This window comes from Bufo gargarizans, chromosome 1, assembly GCF_014858855.1.
Source record: "Bufo gargarizans isolate SCDJY-AF-19 chromosome 1, ASM1485885v1, whole genome shotgun sequence".
In the NCBI taxonomy this organism is placed as follows: Eukaryota; Metazoa; Chordata; class Amphibia; order Anura; family Bufonidae; genus Bufo; species Bufo gargarizans.
Window position 1 is genome coordinate 416,754,140 of NC_058080.1, and position 18,489 is coordinate 416,772,628.

The 18,489-nt window shown below is 44.8% G+C and overlaps 1 protein-coding gene across 3 annotated transcripts in view; it reads left to right on the top strand.

Annotated features, from left to right (window-relative positions):
• The window catches only part of ADAMTSL1 (ADAMTS like 1), a 913,450-nt gene that overhangs the window by 765,020 nt on the left and 129,941 nt on the right, over positions 1-18,489 (top strand). For all 3 annotated transcript variants that reach the window (XM_044271585.1, XM_044271577.1, XM_044271588.1), the window contains 2 exons: positions 13,041-13,152; positions 14,691-14,829. In XM_044271585.1, the coding sequence (XP_044127520.1) occupies positions 13,041-13,152; positions 14,691-14,829 (251 nt within the window). The remainder of the gene's footprint in view (positions 1-13,040; positions 13,153-14,690; positions 14,830-18,489) is intronic.

Sequence of the window (18,489 nt, forward strand, 5' to 3'; positions counted from 1 at the left end):
GAGAATCAGTCTGCATGTCATAGCAGAGAATGAGGCTTCACGTCAGCCACCACTGCAACAGTCCATTGGCATATATTTAGGCCCAGCACACACACAGGCAGAGGAGAGAGGTCCCGTAACAGAGAATCAGGCTTCATGTCAGCAGAGAATCAGTCTGCATGTCATAGCAGAGAATGAGGCTTCACGTCAGCCACCACTGCAACAGTCCATTGGCATATATTTAGGCCCAGCACACACACAGGCAGAGGAGAGAGGTCCCGTAACAGAGAATCTGTCTTCATGTCAGCAGAGAATTAGTCTGCATGTCATAGCAGAGAATGAGGCTTCACGTCAGCCACCACTGCAACAGTCCATTGGCATATATTTAGGCCCAGCACACACACAGGCAGAGGAGAGAGGTCCCGTAACAGAGAATCTGGCTTCATGTCAGCAGAGAATCAGTCTGCATGTCATAGCAGAGAATGAGGCTTCACGTCAGCCACCACTGCAACAGTCCATTGGCATATATTTAGGCCCAGCACACACACAGGCAGAGGAGAGAGGTCCCGTAACAGAGAATCTGGCTTCATGTCAGCAGAGAATCAGTCTGCATGTCATAGCAGAGAATGAGGCTTCACGTCAGCCACCACTGCAACAGTCCATTGGCATATATTTAGGCCCAGCACACACACAGGCAGAGGAGAGAGGTCCCGTAACAGAGAATCTGTCTTCATGTCAGCAGAGAATCAGTCTGCATGTCATAGCAGAGAATGAGGCTTCACGTCAGCCACCACTGCAACAGTCCATTGGCATATATTTAGGCCCAGCACCCAGGCAGAGGAGGGAGGTCCCGTAACAGAGAATCTGTCTTCATGTCAGCAGAGAATTAGTCTGCATGTCATAGCAGAGAATGAGGCTTCACGTCAGCCACCACTGCAACAGTCCATTGGCATATATTTAGGCCCAGCACCCAGGCAGAGGAGGGAGGTCCCGTAACAGAGAATCTGTCTTCATGTCAGCAGAGAATTAGTCTGCATGTCATAGCAGAGAATGAGGCTTCACGTCAGCCACCACTGCAACAGTCCATTGGCATATATTTAGGCCCAGCACACACACAGGCAGAGGAGAGAGGTCCCGTAACAGAGAATCTGGCTTCATGTCAGCAGAGAATCAGTCTGCATGTCATAGCAGAGAATGAGGCTTCACGTCAGCCACCACTGCAACAGTCCATTGGCATATATTTAGGCCCAGCACACACACAGACAGAGGAGAGAGGTCCCGTAACAGAGGATCTGGCTTCATGTCAGCAGAGAATCAGTCTGCATGTCATAGCAGAGAATCAGGCTTCACGTCAGCCACCACTGCAACAGTCCATTGTCATAAATTTAGGCCCAGCACCCAGGCAGAGGAGAGAGGTCCCGTAACAGACAATCTGGCTTCATGTCAGCAGAGAATTAGTCTGCATGTCATAGCAGAGAATGAGGCTTCACGTCAGCCACCACTGCAACAGTCCATTGGCATATATTTAGGCCTAGCACACAGGCAGAGGAGAGAGGTCCCGTAACAGACAATCTGGCTTCATGTCAGCAGAGAATCAGTCTGCATGTCATAGCAGAGAATGAGGCTTCACGTCACCCACCACTGCAACAGTCCATTGGCATATATTTAGGCCTAGCACACAGGCAGAGCAGAGAGGTCCCGTAACAGACAATCTGGCTTCATGACAGCAGAGAATCAGTCTGCATGTCATAGCAGAGAATGAGGCTTCACGTCACCCACCACTGCAACAGTCCATTGGCATATATTTAGGCCTAGCACACAGGCAGAGCAGAGAGGTCCCGTAACAGACGATCTGGCTTCATGTCAGCAGAGAATCAGTCTGCATGTCATAGCAGAGAATGAGGCTTCACGTCACCCACCACTGCAACAGTCCATTGGCATATATTTAGGCCTAGCACACAGGCAGAGCAGAGAGGTCCCGTAACAGACAATCTGGCTTCATGTCAGCAGAGAATCAGTCTGCATGTCATAGCAGAGAATCAGGCTTCACGTCAGCCACCACTGCAACAGTCCATTGTCATAAATTTAGGCCCAGCACCCAGGCAGAGGAGAGAGGTCCCGTAACAGACAATCTGGCTTCATGTCAGCAGAGAATTAGTCTGCATGTCATAGCAGAGAATCAGGCTTCATGTCAGCCACCACTGCAACAGTCCATTGGCATATATTTAGGCCTAGCACACAGGCAGAGGAGAGGTTCATTCAACTTTGGGTAGCCTCGCAATATAATGGTAAAATGAAAATAAAAATAGGATTGAATGAGGAAGTGCCCTGGAGTCCAATAATATATGGTTATGGGGAGGTAGTTAATGTCTAATCTGGACAAGGGACGGACAGGTCCTGTGGGATCCATGCCTGGTTCATTTTTATGAACGTCAGCTTGTCCACATTGGCTGTAGACAGGCGGCTGCGTTTGTCTGTAATGACGCCCCCTGCCGTGCTGAATACACGTTCAGACAAAACGCTGGCTGCCGGGCAGGCCAGCACCTCCAAGGCATAAAAGGCTAGCTCTGGCCACGTGGACAATTTAGAGACCCAGAAGTTGAATGGGGCCGAACCATCAGTCAGTACGTGGAGGGGTGTGCACACGTACTGTTCCACCATGTTAGTGAAATGTTGCCTCCTGCTAACACGTTGCGTATCAGGTGGTGGTGCAGTTAGCTGTGGCGTGTTGACAAAAGTTTTCCACATCTCTGCCATGCTAACCCTGCCCTCAGAGGAGCTGGCCGTGACACAGCTGCCTTGGCGACCTCTTGCTCCTCCTCTGCCTTGGCCTTGGGCTTCCACTTGTTCCCCTGTGACATTTGGGAATGCTCTCAGTAGCGCGTCTACCAACGTGCGCTTGTACTCGCGCATCTTCCTATCACGCTCCAGTGCAGGAAGTAAGGTGGGCACATTGTCTTTGTAGCGTGGATCCAGCAGGGTGGCAACCCAGTAGTCCGCACAGGTTAAAATGTGGGCAACTCTGCTGTCGTTGCGCAGGCACTGCAGCATGTAGTCGCTCATGTGTGCCAGGCTGCCCAGGGGTAAGGACAAGCTGTCCTCTGTGGGAGGCGTATCGTCATCGTCCTGCCTTTCCCCCCAGCCACGCACCAGTGATGGACCCGAGCTGCGTTGGGTGCCACCCCGCTGTGACCATGCTTCATCCTCATCCTCCTCCACCTCCTCCTCATCCTCGTCCTCCTCGTCCTCCAGTAGTGGGCCCTGGCTGGCCACATTTGTACCTGGCCTCTGCTGTTGCCAAAAACCTCCCTCTGAGTCACTTCGAAGAGACTGGCCTGAAAGTGCTAAAAATGACCCCTCTTCCTCCTCCTCCTCCTCCTCCTGGGCCACCTCCTCTTCCATCATCGCCCTAAGTGTTTTCTCAAGGAGACATAGAAGTGGTATTGTAACGCTGATAACGGTGTCATCGCCACTGGCCATGTTGGTGGAGTACTCGAAACAGCGCAACAGGGCACACAGGTCTCGCATGGAGGCCCAGTCATTGGTGGTGAAGTGGTGCTGTTCTGTAGTGCGACTGACCCGTGCGTGCTGCAGCTGAAACTCCACTATGGCCTGCTGCTGCTCGCACAGTCTGTCCAGCATGTGCAAGGTGGAGTTCCACCTGGTGGGCACGTCGCATATGAGGCGGTGAGCGGGAAGGCCGAAGTTACGCTGTAGCGCAGACAGGCGAGCAGCAGCAGGATGTGAACGCCGGAAGCGCGAACAGACGGCCCGCACTTTATGCAGCAGCTCTGACATGTCGGGGTAGTTGTGAATGAACTTCTGCACCACCAAATTCAGCACATGCGCCAAGCAAGGGATGTGCGTCAAATTGGCTAGTCCCAGAGCTGCAACGAGATTTCGCCCATTATCACACACCACCAGGCCGGGCTTGAGGCTCACCGGCAGCAACCACTCGTCGGTCTGTTGTTCAATACCCCGCCACAACTCCTGTGCGGTGTGGGGCCTGTCCCCCAAACATATGAGTTTCAGAATGGCCTGCTGACGTTTACCCCGGGCTGTGGTGAAGGTGTGTGGCTGACTGGATGAGCAGGTGGAAGAAGAGGAGGAGGAAGCCGAGAAGGAGGAGGTGGCAACAGGAGGCAAAGAATGTTGCCCTGCGATCCTTGGCGGCGGAAGGACGTGCGCCAAACAGCTCTCCGCCTGGGGCCCAGCTGCCACTACATTTACCCAGTGTGCAGTTAGGGAGATATAGCGTCCCTGGCCGTGCTTACTGGTCCACGTATCTGTGGTTAGGTGGACCTTGCTACAGATGGCGTTGCGCAGTGCACACTTGATTTTATCGGATACTTGGTTGTGCAGGGAAGGCACGGCTCTCTTGGAGAAGTAGTGCCGGCTGGGAACAACATACTGTGGGACAGCAAGCGACATGAGCTGTTTGAAGCTGTCTGTGTCCACCAGCCTAAATGACAGCATTTCATAGGCCAGTAGTTTAGAAATGCTGGCATTCATGGCTAGGTGGGAATTTACGCTTTCTATCAAATGTTTGTGAGATGGAGAGCTGAACGCTGGCGTGTGACATGGTTGAGATGCTTGGTGACGGAGGTGGTGGTGGTGGTGTTGGTGGTACATCCCCTGTTTGCTGGGCGGCAGGTGCCAACGTTCCTCCAGAGGCGGAGGAAGAGGCCGAGGCGGCAGCAGCAGAATAGGCCGAGGCGACAGCAGCAGAAGAGGTAGCAGGGGGAGCCTGAGTGACTTCCTTGGTTTTAAGGTGTTTACTCCACTGCAGTTCATGCTTTGCATGCAGGTGCCTGGTCATGCAGGTTGTGCTCAGGTTCAGAACGTTAATGCCTCGCTTCAGGCTCTGATGGCACAGCGTGCAAACCACTCGGGTCTTGTCGTCAGCACATTGTTTGAAGAAGTGCCATGCCAGGGAACTCCTTGAAGCTGCCTTTGGGGTGCTCGGTCCCAGATGGCGGCGGTCAGTAGCAGGCGGAGTCTCTTGGCGGCGGGTGTTCTGCTTTTGCCCACTGCTCCCTCTTTTGCTACGCTGTTGGCTCGGTCTCACCACTGCCTCTTCCTCCGAACTGTGAAAGTCAGTGGCACGACCTTCATTCCATGTGGGGTCTAGGACCTCATCGTCCCCTGCATCGTCTTCCACCCAGTCTTGATCCCTGACCTCCTGTTCAGTCTGCACACTGCAGAAAGACGCAGCAGTTGGCACCTGTGTTTCGTCATCATCAGAGACATGCTGAGGTGGTATTCCCATGTCCTCATCATCAGGAAACATAAGTGGTTGTGCGTCAGTGCATTCTATGTCTTTCACCGCTGGGGAAGGGCTAGGTGGATGCCCTTGGGAAACCCTGCCAGCGGAGTCTTCAAACAGCATAAGAGACTGCTGCATAACTTGAGGCTGAGACAGTTTCCCTGGTATGCATGGGGGTGATGTGACAGACTGATGGGGTTGGTTTTCAGGCGCCATCTGTGCGCTTTCTGCAGAAGACTGGGTGGGAGATAATGTGAACGTGCTGGATCCACTGTCGGCCACCCAATTGACTAATGCCTGTACCTGCTCAGGCCTTACCATCCTTAGAACGGCATTGGGCCCCACCATATATCGCTGTAAATTCTGGCGGCTACTGGGACCTGAGGTAGTTGGTACACTAGGACGTGTGGATGTGGCAGAACGGCCACGTCCTCTCCCAGCACCAGAGGGTCCACTAACACCACCACGACCATGTCCACGTCCGCGTCCCTTACTAGATGTTTTTCTCATTGTTATGGTTCACCACAACAACAAATATATTATTTGGCCCAATGTATTGTATTCAAATTCAGCGGGATATAAATTTGAGGCCTAGTATTTAGGCGCTGGGTGACCGGTATGGATTTAGTGACAGAATTAGACTTGGAAATGCACAGAAGCGTGTGTGTGTGAAGTTATTCTGAATGACCCAATGTGCACCTTGAATATTATATACCCTTTTAGGGATAGATTTCAAATAGCTCTGATATAGCAGAAACCACTAAATTATGAAATTGCTAAATTGGGAATTGTATTTCAACCCAGAACAAAAAATGTGCTTTGACGGACACTAAATAACTTTCCCAGCCACAACAGGACAGCGTTAACGAGAGATTTAGCAGGATATAAATTTGAGGCCTAGTATTTAGGCGCTGGGTGACCGGTATGGATTTAGTGACAGAATTAGACTTGGAAATGCACAGAAGCGTGTGTGTGTGAAGTTATTCTGAATGACCCAATGTGCACCTTGAATATTATATACCCTTTTAGGGATAGATTTCAAATAGCTCTGATATAGCAGAAACCACTAAATTATGAAATTGCTAAATTGGGAATTGTATTTCAACCCAGAACAAAAAATGTGCTTTGACGGACACTAAATAACTTTCCCAGCCACAACAGGACAGCGTTAACGAGAGATTTAGCAGGATATAAATTTGAGGCCTAGTATTTAGGCGCTGGGTGACCGGTATGGATTTAGTGACAGAATTAGACTTGGAAATGCACAGAAGCGTGTGTGTGTGAAGTTATTCTGAATGACCCAATGTGCACCTTGAATATTATATACCCTTTTAGGGATAGATTTCAAATAGCTCTGATATAGCAGAAACCACTAAATTATGAAATTGCTAAATTGGGAATTGTATTTCAACCCAGAACAAAAGATGTGCTTTGACGGACACTAAATAACTTTCCCAGCCACAACAGGACAGCGTTAACGAGAGATTTAGCAGGATATAAATTTGAGGCCTAGTATTTAGGCGCTGGGTGACAGGTATGGGTTTAGTGACAGAATTAGACTTAGAAATACACAGTAGCGGGTGTGTGTGAAGTTATTCTGAATGACCCAATGTGCACCTTGAATATTATATACCCTTTTAGGGATAGATTTCAAATAGCTCTGATATAGCAGAAACCACTAAATTATGAAATTGCTAAATTGGGAATTGTATTTCAACCCAGAACAAAAAATGTGCTTTGACGGACACTAAATAACTTTCCCAGCCACAACAGGACAGCGTTAACGAGAGATTTAGCAGGATATAAATTTGAGGCCTAGTATTTAGGCGCTGGGTGACAGGTATGGGTTTAGTGACAGAATTAGACTTAGAAATACACAGTAGCGGGTGTGTGTGAAGTTATTCTGAATGACCCAATGTGCACCTTCAATATGATCTACCCTTTTAGGGATAGATTTCAAATAGCTCTGATATAGCAGAAACCACTAAATTATGAAATTGCTAAATTGGGAATTGTATTTCAACCCAGAACAAAAAATGTGCTTTGACGGACACTAAATAACTTTCCCAGCCACAACAGGACAGCGTTAACGAGAGATTTAGCAGGATATAAATTTGAGGCCTAGTATTTAGGCGCTGGGTGACAGGTATGGGTTTAGTGACAGAATTAGACTTAGAAATACACAGTAGCGGGTGTGTGTGAAGTTATTCTGAATGACCCAATGTGCACCTTGAATATTATATACCCTTTTAGGGATAGATTTCAAATAGCTCTGATATAGCAGAAACCACTAAATTATGAAATTGCTAAATTGGGAATTGTATTTCAACCCAGAACAAAAAATGTGCTTTGACGGACACTAAATAACTTTCCCAGCCACAACAGGACAGCGTTAACGAGAGATTTAGCAGGATATAAATTTGAGGCCTAGTATTTAGGCGCTGGGTGACAGGTATGGGTTTAGTGACAGAATTAGACTTAGAAATACACAGTAGCGGGTGTGTGTGAAGTTATTCTGAATGACCCAATGTGCACCTTGAATATTATATACCCTTTTAGGGATAGATTTCAAATAGCTCTGATATAGCAGAAACCACTAAATTATGAAATTGCTAAATTGGGAATTGTATTTCAACCCAGAACAAGAAATGTGCTTGAACGGACACTAAATAACTCGCCCAGCTACAGCACTAAGGACAGATTTAGCTGGATATAAATTTGAGGCCTAGTATTTAGGTGCTGGGTGACAGGTATGGGTTTAGTGACAGAATTAGACTTGGAAATGCACAGTAGCGGGTGTGTGAAGTTATTCTGAATGTCCCTATGTGCACCTTCAATATGATCTACCCTTTTAGGGATAGATTTCAAATAGCTCTGATATAGCAGAAACCACTAAATTATGAAATTGCTAAATTGGGAATTGTATTTCAACCCAGAACAAGAAATGTGCTTGAACGGACACTAAATAACTCGCCCAGCTACAGCACTAAGGACAGATTTAGCTGGATATAAATTTGAGGCCTAGTATTTAGGCGCTGGGTGACAGGTATGGGTTTAGTGACAGAATTAGACTTGGAAATGCACAGTAGCGGGTGTGTGAAGTTATTCTGAATGTCCCTATGTGCACCTTCAATATGATCTACCCTTTTAGGGATAGATTTCAAATAGCTCTGATATAGCAGAAACCACTAAATTATGAAATTGCTAAATTGGGAATTGTATTTCAACCCAGAACAAGAAATGTGCTTGAACGGACACTAAATAACTCGCCCAGCTACAGCACTAACGACAGATTTAGCTGGATATGAATTTGAGGCCTAGTATTTAGGCGCTGGGTGACAGGTATGGGTTTAGTGACAGAATTAGACTTGGAAATACACAGTAGCGGGTGTGTGTGAAGTTATTCTGAATGACCCAATGTGCACCTTGAATATTATATACCCTTTTAGGGATAGATTTCAAATAGCTCTGATATAGCAGAAACCACTAAATTATGAAATTGCTAAATTGGGAATTGTATTTCAACCCAGAACAAGAAATGTGCTTGAACGGACACTAAATAACTCGCCCAGCTACAGCACTAAGGACAGATTTAGCTGGATATAAATTTGAGGCCTAGTATTTAGGCGCTGGGTGACAGGTATGGGTTTAGTGACAGAATTAGACTTGGAAATGCACAGTAGCGGGTGTGTGAAGTTATTCTGAATGTCCCTATGTGCACCTTCAATATGATCTACCCTTTTAGGGATAGATTTCAAATAGCTCTGATATAGCAGAAACCACTAAATTATGAAATTGCTAAATTGGGAATTGTATTTCAACCCAGAACAAGAAATGTGCTTGAACGGACACTAAATAACTCGCCCAGCTACAGCACTAAGGACAGATTTAGCTGGATATAAATTTGAGGCCTAGTATTTAGGCGCTGGGTGACAGGTATGGGTTTAGTGACAGAATTAGACTTGGAAATGCACAGTAGCGGGTGTGTGAAGTTATTCTGAATGTCCCTATGTGCACCTTCAATATGATCTACCCTTTTAGGGATAGATTTCAAATAGCTCTGATATAGCAGAAACCACTAAATTATGAAATTGCTAAATTGGGAATTGTATTTCAACCCAGAACAAGAAATGTGCTTGAACGGACACTAAATAACTCGCCCAGCTACAGCACTAACGACAGATTTAGCTGGATATGAATTTGAGGCCTAGTATTTAGGCGCTGGGTGACAGGTATGGGTTTAGTGACAGAATTAGACTTGGAAATGCACAGTAGCGGGTGTGTGAAGTTATTCTGAATGACCCTATGTGCACCTTGAATATTATATACCCTTTTAGGGATAGATTTCAAATAGCTCTGATACAGCAGAAACCACTAAATTTTTAAATTGCTAAATTGGGAATTGTATTTCAACCCAGAACAAAAAATGTGCTTTGACGGACACTAAATAACTTTCCCAGCCACAACAGGACAGCGGTAACGAGAGATTTAGCGGGATATAAATTTGAGGCCTAGTATTTAGGCGCTGGGTGACCGGTATGGATTTAGTGACAGAATTAGACTGGGATATGGCCAAAAAATAACCACACTATTGCTGGTTAAATGCACTTGGTGATGGGCGCAGCTTGCCCCTGATGTAGTATATGGCCAAAAAATGAACAGACTATTGCTGGTTAAATGCACTTGGTGTCACAGCTTGACCAACCACACTACTGAGGGTTAAATGCACTTGGTGACGGGCGCAGCTTGCCCCTGATGTAGTATATGGCCAAAAAATGAACAGACTATTGCTGGTTAAATGCACTTGGTGACGGGCGCAGCTTGCCCCTGATTTAGTATATGGCCAAAAAATGAACAGACTATTGCTGGTTAAATGCACTTGGTGTGATAGCTTGACCAACCACACTACTGAGGGTTAAATGCACTTGGTGACGGGCGCAGCTTGCCCCTGATGTAGTATATGGCCAAAAAATAAACAGACTATTGCTGGTTAAATGCACTTGGTGTGACAGCTTCACCCTGATGTAGGCTTTAGCCAAAAAACAAACGCACCATTGAGGGTTAAATGCACTTGGTGACAGGCGCAGCTTGCCCCTGATGTAGTATATGGCCAAAAAATAAACAGACTATTGCTGGTTAAATGCACTTGGTGTGACAGCTTCACCCTGATGTAGGCTTTAGCCAAAAAACAACCACACCATTGAGGGTTAAATGCACTTGGTCGCAGCTTGTGCTGGCGCACCACAAGACACAAAATGGCCGCCGATCACCCCAGAAAAATGTGACTGACAAACGGTCTGGGCAGCCTAAAAACAGTGAGCAATTGAGGATCAGCAGCTCAATGATCCACAGCTGCAGATCGATCAGTTAATCAAGTCCTTTGGAGGAGTTAATCTGCCTAATCTCGCCCTACTGTCGCAGCCGCAACCTCTCCCTACGCTAATCAGAGCAGAGTGACGGGCGGCGCTATGTGACTCCAGCTTAAATAGAGGCTGGGTCACATGGTGCTCTGGCCAATCACAGCCATGCCAATAGTAGGCATGGCTGTGATGGCCTCTTGGGGCAAGTAGTATGACGCTTGTTGATTGGCTGCTTTGCAGCCTTTCAAAAAGCGCCAAGAAAGCGTCACAAAAGCGCGAAGAAAGCGACGAACACCGAACCCGAACCCGGACTTTTACGAAAATGTCCGGGTTCGGGTCCGTGTCACGGACACCCCAAAATTCGGTACGAACCCGAACTATACAGTTCGAGTTCGCTCATCCCTAGTCATGACGGCCTCTACGTGAGCAAATGCACAAGGTATTTATTAATTAATTTTTTTACCTTGATGAGCCCCTGAAAGGCTGAAATGGTAGCTTCAGATGCCGCGATCAGTGATGAATGCAACATCTGAGGAGTTCAATGACGGGGGTGGCGCGATTGCCATTTTCCATCATTGTGCCCGCTATATACAAAGGAATGCACTTCACGGCAAAGTAATTAGTCACAAATCGAATTTCTTTGTGAAATTCGGTGAAGCAGCCGAATTAAATTTGCCATCTCTAATTATAGGGATTAGGGCACAAACCACCCCACAGGAGTCCATTCAGAGACTCTGTCCTGAAAGTAAGATAGTAGACTTTTTTCTGCCCTCGAAAGATTCAGAGTACCAAAGTAAAAATCCGGGACATTGTTGTAATGTATTTTTGGTAATATCTAACAGCTGCCGTATGACAGGTTCTTATAAATGTGATTGGCAATAAACAGGACATGGATTACTAGGAGGAGATCTGTTCAATTTGTTGATGTTAAATGCTTTATCTTGATAGCTTTCAGGCTAGAATTCTTAAAACTATTCACTGAAACCACTACCCTACCAGCACAATAACTTTATCACTGTGAATTAGCCTACTTACTACGTCTTACTAGTATGTAATGAGTGTGACAAATGACCCCCTAATGAAGAAACGATAAGCTATCATGAGTGTGTAAGTCTTCTTGCACATTAAGATACCAACGTGTTCTTTATTTTTTTACGTAATAAGAGGTCAGCCTTACATTTGCCAGATGTTATTCATACACATTCTTTACATGCTTTTCAGTTCCAGGATATAATGTGTGCTTGCTCCTACTTTTTGGAGCGCCTGCCAATCATTTCCAATCCAGCTTCCACCTCTGGGAATTATGCAGCATAAATGTTTAAATCATTTGCTACTCTTATCACCAATATACGTGTTATATGTAAAGCATTAATCAACTTGGGCGATTTTGCAGAGCCTGGAATTAAAAACAGAACAGCTAGTTTGGACCCAAGAGTCAAATGTTTTTTTCTAAATCCTGCCCAGAACCAGGTACTATGCTATAGGACTAGGAGATGTGTGACTATATGTGTTTAGTCTAAAAGATGCCTATGTTTACATGTGTGACTTTTTAAATGTGAATGCATTTAATTCAAATTTTATGTGTCATCTTTGTGTACTAAAAAGTTAAGGAATTTTCTAATATAGGTACTTTAGGGAAGATTTAGCAATCAAAATGTATCAGAATTCTACAGTAGCCTAAATTGAGCCAGAATTCTGGAGCACAGTTTGTACACTACTTTTATTTTTTACACACTTTTTGCACATGGCTGAAGAGTTTTGGCTTAGAGTGAAAGGGACATGGCTTAGTGAAAAGGCTGTTACTTAAAGGGATTGTAGAAAGTTTTTAAGGTATCTCCTTTTCACAGGATAAGGGAGAACTACCCACTCGCTTGTGGTCCAACCGCTGGGACCTCCCCCGTTTCTGAGAACAGGTGTCCCGTTCCCTAGTTCTGAAGGATTGGTAGGTTGTACATGCCCACTGCCACTAAGTTCATTCTCTATGGGAGTGCCAGATCATTGTGGGTTCCCAGGAGTCAACTTGTGGATAGGGGATAATCCCTGTGGATAGGGTATGACTTATAAACTTGGCACAACCGCTTTAAGATGCAGCGTGTGATGAAATTGCTTCAAATTTTTGCTCCAAAGTAAGCTAGCCAGTAGATGGGTTAAAGTTGGACAAAAATGTCTAACAATTGACCAAATTTATCATGCAGTATGAGCCACTGTGATACATTTGGAGAATTAGACTGTCTGGTATAAGGTTAAGCTATCTGTTAGGATTGGTAAATCTAAACCAGTGTTTTAATCCCTCACCATTTTTAAGTAGCTGGATTTAGTCTCTAAACCTAGAGAAGAAGGCTCCATTCTTTACCAGTAAGCAGTGGAAATAGTTAGAAATTGAAATACAATGTTACATATCTTTAATTATACAATACAGCATGTGTGTTTTTCAGGTTCGTTACGCTGGTGCTGTTGATAGTGTGGTGCAGTTTATCTTCTATCAGCCTATCATACATCGCTGGAGAGAAACCGACTTTTTTCCATGCTCGGCATCCTGTGGAGGAGGTAACTAAAGCATAAACTCTATACTAAAGCAATATCATGTGAGCATGGTTAACATAGTAACATAGCACATAAGGCCGAAAAAAGACATTTGTCCATCCAGTTCGGCCTGTTATCCTGCAAGTTGATCCAGAGGAAGGCAAAAAAAAAAAAACTGTGAGGTAGAAGCCAATTTTCCCCACTTTAGGAGAATAAAAAATTCCTTCCCGACTCCAATCAGGCAATCAGAATAACTCCCTGGATCAACGACCCCTCTCGTGTAGCTATAGCCTGTGATATTATTACGCTCCAGAAATACATCCAGGCCCCTCTTGAATTCCTTTATTGTACTCACCATCACCACCTCCTCAGGCAGAGAGTTCCATAGTCTCACTGCTCTTACCGTAAATAATCCTTTTCTATGTTTGTGTACAAACCTTCTTTCCTCTAGATGCAGAGGATGTCCCCTCGTCACAGTCCTGGGGATAAATAGATGATGGGATAGATCTCTGTACTGACCCCTGATATATTTATACATATTAATTAGATCTCCCGTCAGTCGTCTTTTTTCAAAAGTGAATAACCCAAATTTTGATAATCTTTCAGGGTACTGTAGTTGCCCCATTCCAGTTATTACTTTAGTTGCCCTCCTCTGGATCCTCTCCAGCTCTGCTATGTCTGCCTTGTTTACAAGAGCCCAGAACTGTACACAGTACTCCATGTGTGGTCTGTAAAGTGGTAGGACTATGTTCTTATCATGGGCATCTATGCCCCTTTTGATGCAACCCATTATCTTATTGGCCTTGGCAGCAGCTACATGACACTAGTTTTTACAGCTTAGTTTGCTGTTTATTAAAATTCCTAGATCCTATTCCATGTCAGTGTTACCGAGTTTTTACCATTTAGTATGTACGGGTGACTTGCATTATTCCTTCCCATGTGCATAACTTTACATTTGTCAGTGTTAAACCTCATCTGCCACTTATCTGCCCAAGCCTCCAATCTATCCAGATCCCTCTGTAGTAGTATATTGTCCTCTTCAGTGTTAATTACTTTACACAGTTTAGTGTCATCTGCGAGAATGTATACTTTACTATGCAAGCCTTCTACAAGATCATTAATAAATATATTGAAGAGAATAGGGCCCAATACTGACCCCTGAGGTACCCAACTAGTGACAGTGACCCAATCTGAGTGTGTACCATTAATAACCACCCTCTGTTTTCTATCACTCAGCCAGTTACTTACCCACATACAGACGTTTTTTCCCAGTCCGAGCATTCTCATTTTATATACTAACCTTTTATGTGGTACAGTGTCAAATGCTTTGGAGAAGTCCAGATATACGACATCCATTGATTCGCCGCTGGTTGGCCAGGTTTTCAGTGTAATGTTTAGATGTAAAATAAAACATTGCTATGGAGTGCTACAATTTCCATCAATTGATGTCTGATCCTTTATCTTACCAGTGTAGTTGTTATCCCGAAACAACAGCCATGTAGTGATGCAAATGCCAGTGCAATTAAGACCTTGTAAATACTCAATAGAAATTATGTTTGCAGGATACCAGCTGACATCGGCAGAATGTTATGACATGAGAAGTGGGCGGGTAGTGGCAGACCAGTATTGTCATTACTATCCAGAAAATGTAAAGCCCAAACCTAGGCTCCAGGAGTGTAACATGGACCCATGTTTAGCAAGGTTTGACACTTTTAGTATTTTTTGTTTGTATTTTCTGTATTCTGAGATATAAAATCATAATTTACCATACACCTTCATGAAAACTCGGTTTTTCACAATTCCTAACATTTAATCCTAGAGCACATTCCCCTCTTAGGTCATTTAGGATCACTACTATATTTCAAGAATGTGAAATGTCAGAATAATACTATAGACAATTATTTAGTTCAGCTCTTATATCTTTCATCAGATTACCAGTAGCTTAGAAATTCATATACGCCAAGTTGTATGTGCCTTTAAAGGGAACTTGTCACCTCCCAAAACCATCCCAAGCCGCCACGGTAACCACGCCCCCTTCCCTGCCCCTTTGCTGTGACTGACAGCCGGTAGCTTGGCTGCCTTTGCCGAACTCTCTGCATAAGCGCTGTCAGTCACAGCGAAGGGGCAGGGAAGGGGGCGTGGTTACCGTGAGGCCGCTGCCTCCTTGACTTCAAGCATGTGTGGAGAAGCGCCGGGCAGGGGATAAGACAACGTTTTCAGTACTTTTGCTGCATCTGCCTTCAGGAAGAAAGGCATCATCAGAAACACGCTGCTCGCTACACGCAGGTACTGCTGGCGGCTTGGGATGTTTTGGGGAGGTGACAGGTTCCCTTTAAATAGCTTGGAAAATTCCCCAAAACGATATCATTGCAATATATCATGGGATTTATGAATGCTGGGCTTCTACTTTAATGGCCCAGACCAGCAAAATCAACAATCCTGTCGATTGACCATGGCAGCTAAAAGGTTTCACATGGAGAGGGATCTCTCTGTCACCGATCAGCACCTCTGCCATTGAGATTGTGGGATGCCAATGTCTGTCTGTATATGGCAGCCAGGGATCCTTTGAAGGCCCCCAGGCTTACTTTCTGTTTATGCCTCTGGCATGGCTTAGTAGGTTGCCTCTTAGTATCCTACTGAAAGCATAATACACTGCACTAACATAAGTAGAACAGTGTATTATTGAAGCGAGTAAAGGATCACATGTCAAAGTCCCCTTGTGGGACTAAAGAGTGTACAATAAGCAATTGCATTATTTTTTATTATTTTTATTTTTAAAGTTAACACACATTGAAAAAAAAAATACTTGTCAATAGAAAAAAATTTAAAAAAGAATAACTCCTTTACATATTTGGTATTGACACATGTGTAATTTCCAGAACTGTATGGAATTTATACCACACAGAGAACGTCGTAAAAAAAAAAAACTAATGAAAAGATTTTTGCTTATCTGCCACAAAAATAATGAACATTGTATATACCGTACCCCACAATTATACCAATGAAAACTACAAGTTATCTCACAAAAATCAAGCCCTAACACAGCTCCGTAGAAAGAAAAATTTAATAGTTATGGTTCTTGGAATGACCAAAACAAAAAAAGTTTTTTGAAAAAGCGGTTTTATTTAGCAAAAGTAGTAAAACTAACAAAAAAGTTCAATTAGAGTAATATTGAGTGTTTTAACGAATAATCTACAATAAACCAATACTCCTTTTACAGTATTTGCAGGCTTTTTTTAAAATTTGTTATAGGAAAATGTTAAATAGTAGCTGTTATTTAATTTTTTCTTTAAATAAATCCTCTTTCTCCACTTATCAGGCTCCTCTCCTGTTCCCCATTGCTACACTAACTTTCGATTCACTGCTCAAATGTGTCTTCAGTAAGACACTGAAGAATCAAATTCCAGCTGCAGACCATAAAATTTTATGGATAGGGATGGGGAGGCGTAGGAATAGGGGGGGTGGGCTGCTGGAGAGAGACAGAGGTACAGGCACACTGCTGCTGGCTAGAAAATGTTTTTCTGTCTCACCCCAGTGATATCTTGCCAGCTACATTGCTTGGTTCTGTGATATAATGTCTTCCATAGTGCTGCTGCTCCTGAGGGATATAGCTACAGAGCTACAGAGAGATAGAGGAATAAGATCTCCTCTTCTCTGTGTGCTGTATATGAGAAATATCATTGTGGCTAGTCTCCACCCAGAAACTAAGGGGAAACTGACAATTAGATATAAAAGCTGAAGCGGAGTTATAAATGTCATATACAAGTAAAATAATGGTCAGATATATAACTAGAGATGAGCGAATCGAAGCGGATGAAGTGGAATTCGATCCGAATTTCAGGAATTATTCAGGAATTAAAATGGCTGCTGCACATGTTAGGACATGGAGTAAGGAACTCTGGGAACGAGGGATCACCCACAATGTCATGCTTGCAACCAATCAGCAGCCAGCCCTGTTATTTCACAACCCTAAAAATAGCCTCAGCCATCTTGGATTCAGCCATTTTCCAGTGTACTTATAGTGCAGGGAGACACGTCAGCAGGCGCTAGGGACACTGCTAGGAAGGCTTGAAAACGTATATTTTGCTCAATAAAAGTTCAGGGAAAGCACATTAGAAGTGTAGGGAAAGGATAGGGAGGAATTATTCTACAGTATTGAAGCAAAACAGGGTTCAATAGGTCTGTTTACAGTCTGGGTAATAGGAATAATCCTATTTCACCTTGCTGCACTGACTGCGGATCCAAATTGCCATTATACTTTTCAGGTTTGCAACACCTTTTTAATTCCAGCAAACCGTTCTTGTTATTGGGGTCTTATTAGCCCTTGTGCGGTGCATTAGTGGAGGAAAAAAAAGGGACTTAATAGCCGTTGTGTGTTGAAGTGAGAAAATGACAGCCCTTTTTGGCGTGTATTAGTGGCAAAAAAAAAAATGTAATTTGCCGTTCACGGCCACAGTTATATGTTCTAAAGCCTTTTTTTTGGTGTGTATTAGTGGGGAAAAGGGCTTATTAGCCATTGTGTGGTGAAATGAGAAAATTGCAGCCCTTTTTGACGTGTATAAGGGCTCTTTCACACTTGTGTTGTCCGGATCCGGCGTGTACTCCATTTGCCGGAATTACACGCCGGATCCGGAAAAACGCAAGTGTACTGAAAGCATTTGAAGACGGATCCGTCTTCAAAATGCGTTCAGTGTTACTATGGCAGCCAGGACGCTATTAAAGTCCTGGTTGCCATAGTAGTAGTGGGGGAGCAGTATACTTACAGTCCGTGCGGCTCCCGGGGCACTCCAGAATGACGTCAGAGCGCTCCATGCGCATGGATGACGTGCCATGCGATCACGTCATTCATGCGCGTGGGGCGCCCTGACGTCACTCTGAAGCGCCCGGGGAGCCACACGGACGGTAAGTATACTGCTCCCCCGCTCCCCACTACACTTTACCATGGCTGCCAGGACTTTAGCGTCTTGGCAGCCATAACCATTCAGAAAAAGCTAAACGTCGGATCCGGCAATGCGCCGAAACGACGTTTAGCTTAAGGCCGGATCCAGATTAATGCCTTTCAATGGGCATTAATTCCGGATCCGGCCTTGCGGCAAGTGTTCAGGATTTTTGGCCGGAGCAAAAAGCGCAGCATGCTGCGGTATTTTCTCCGGCCAAAAAACGTTCCGGTCCGGAACTGAAGACATCCTGATGCATCCTGAACGCATTTCTCTCCATTAAGAATGCATTAGGATAAAACTGATCAGGATTCTTCCGGCATAGAGCCCCGACGACGGAACTATGCCGGAAGAAAAGAACGCAAGTGTGAAAGAGCCCTTAGTGGCAAAAAAAAGTATTATTTGCTGTTCACAGCCGCAGTTA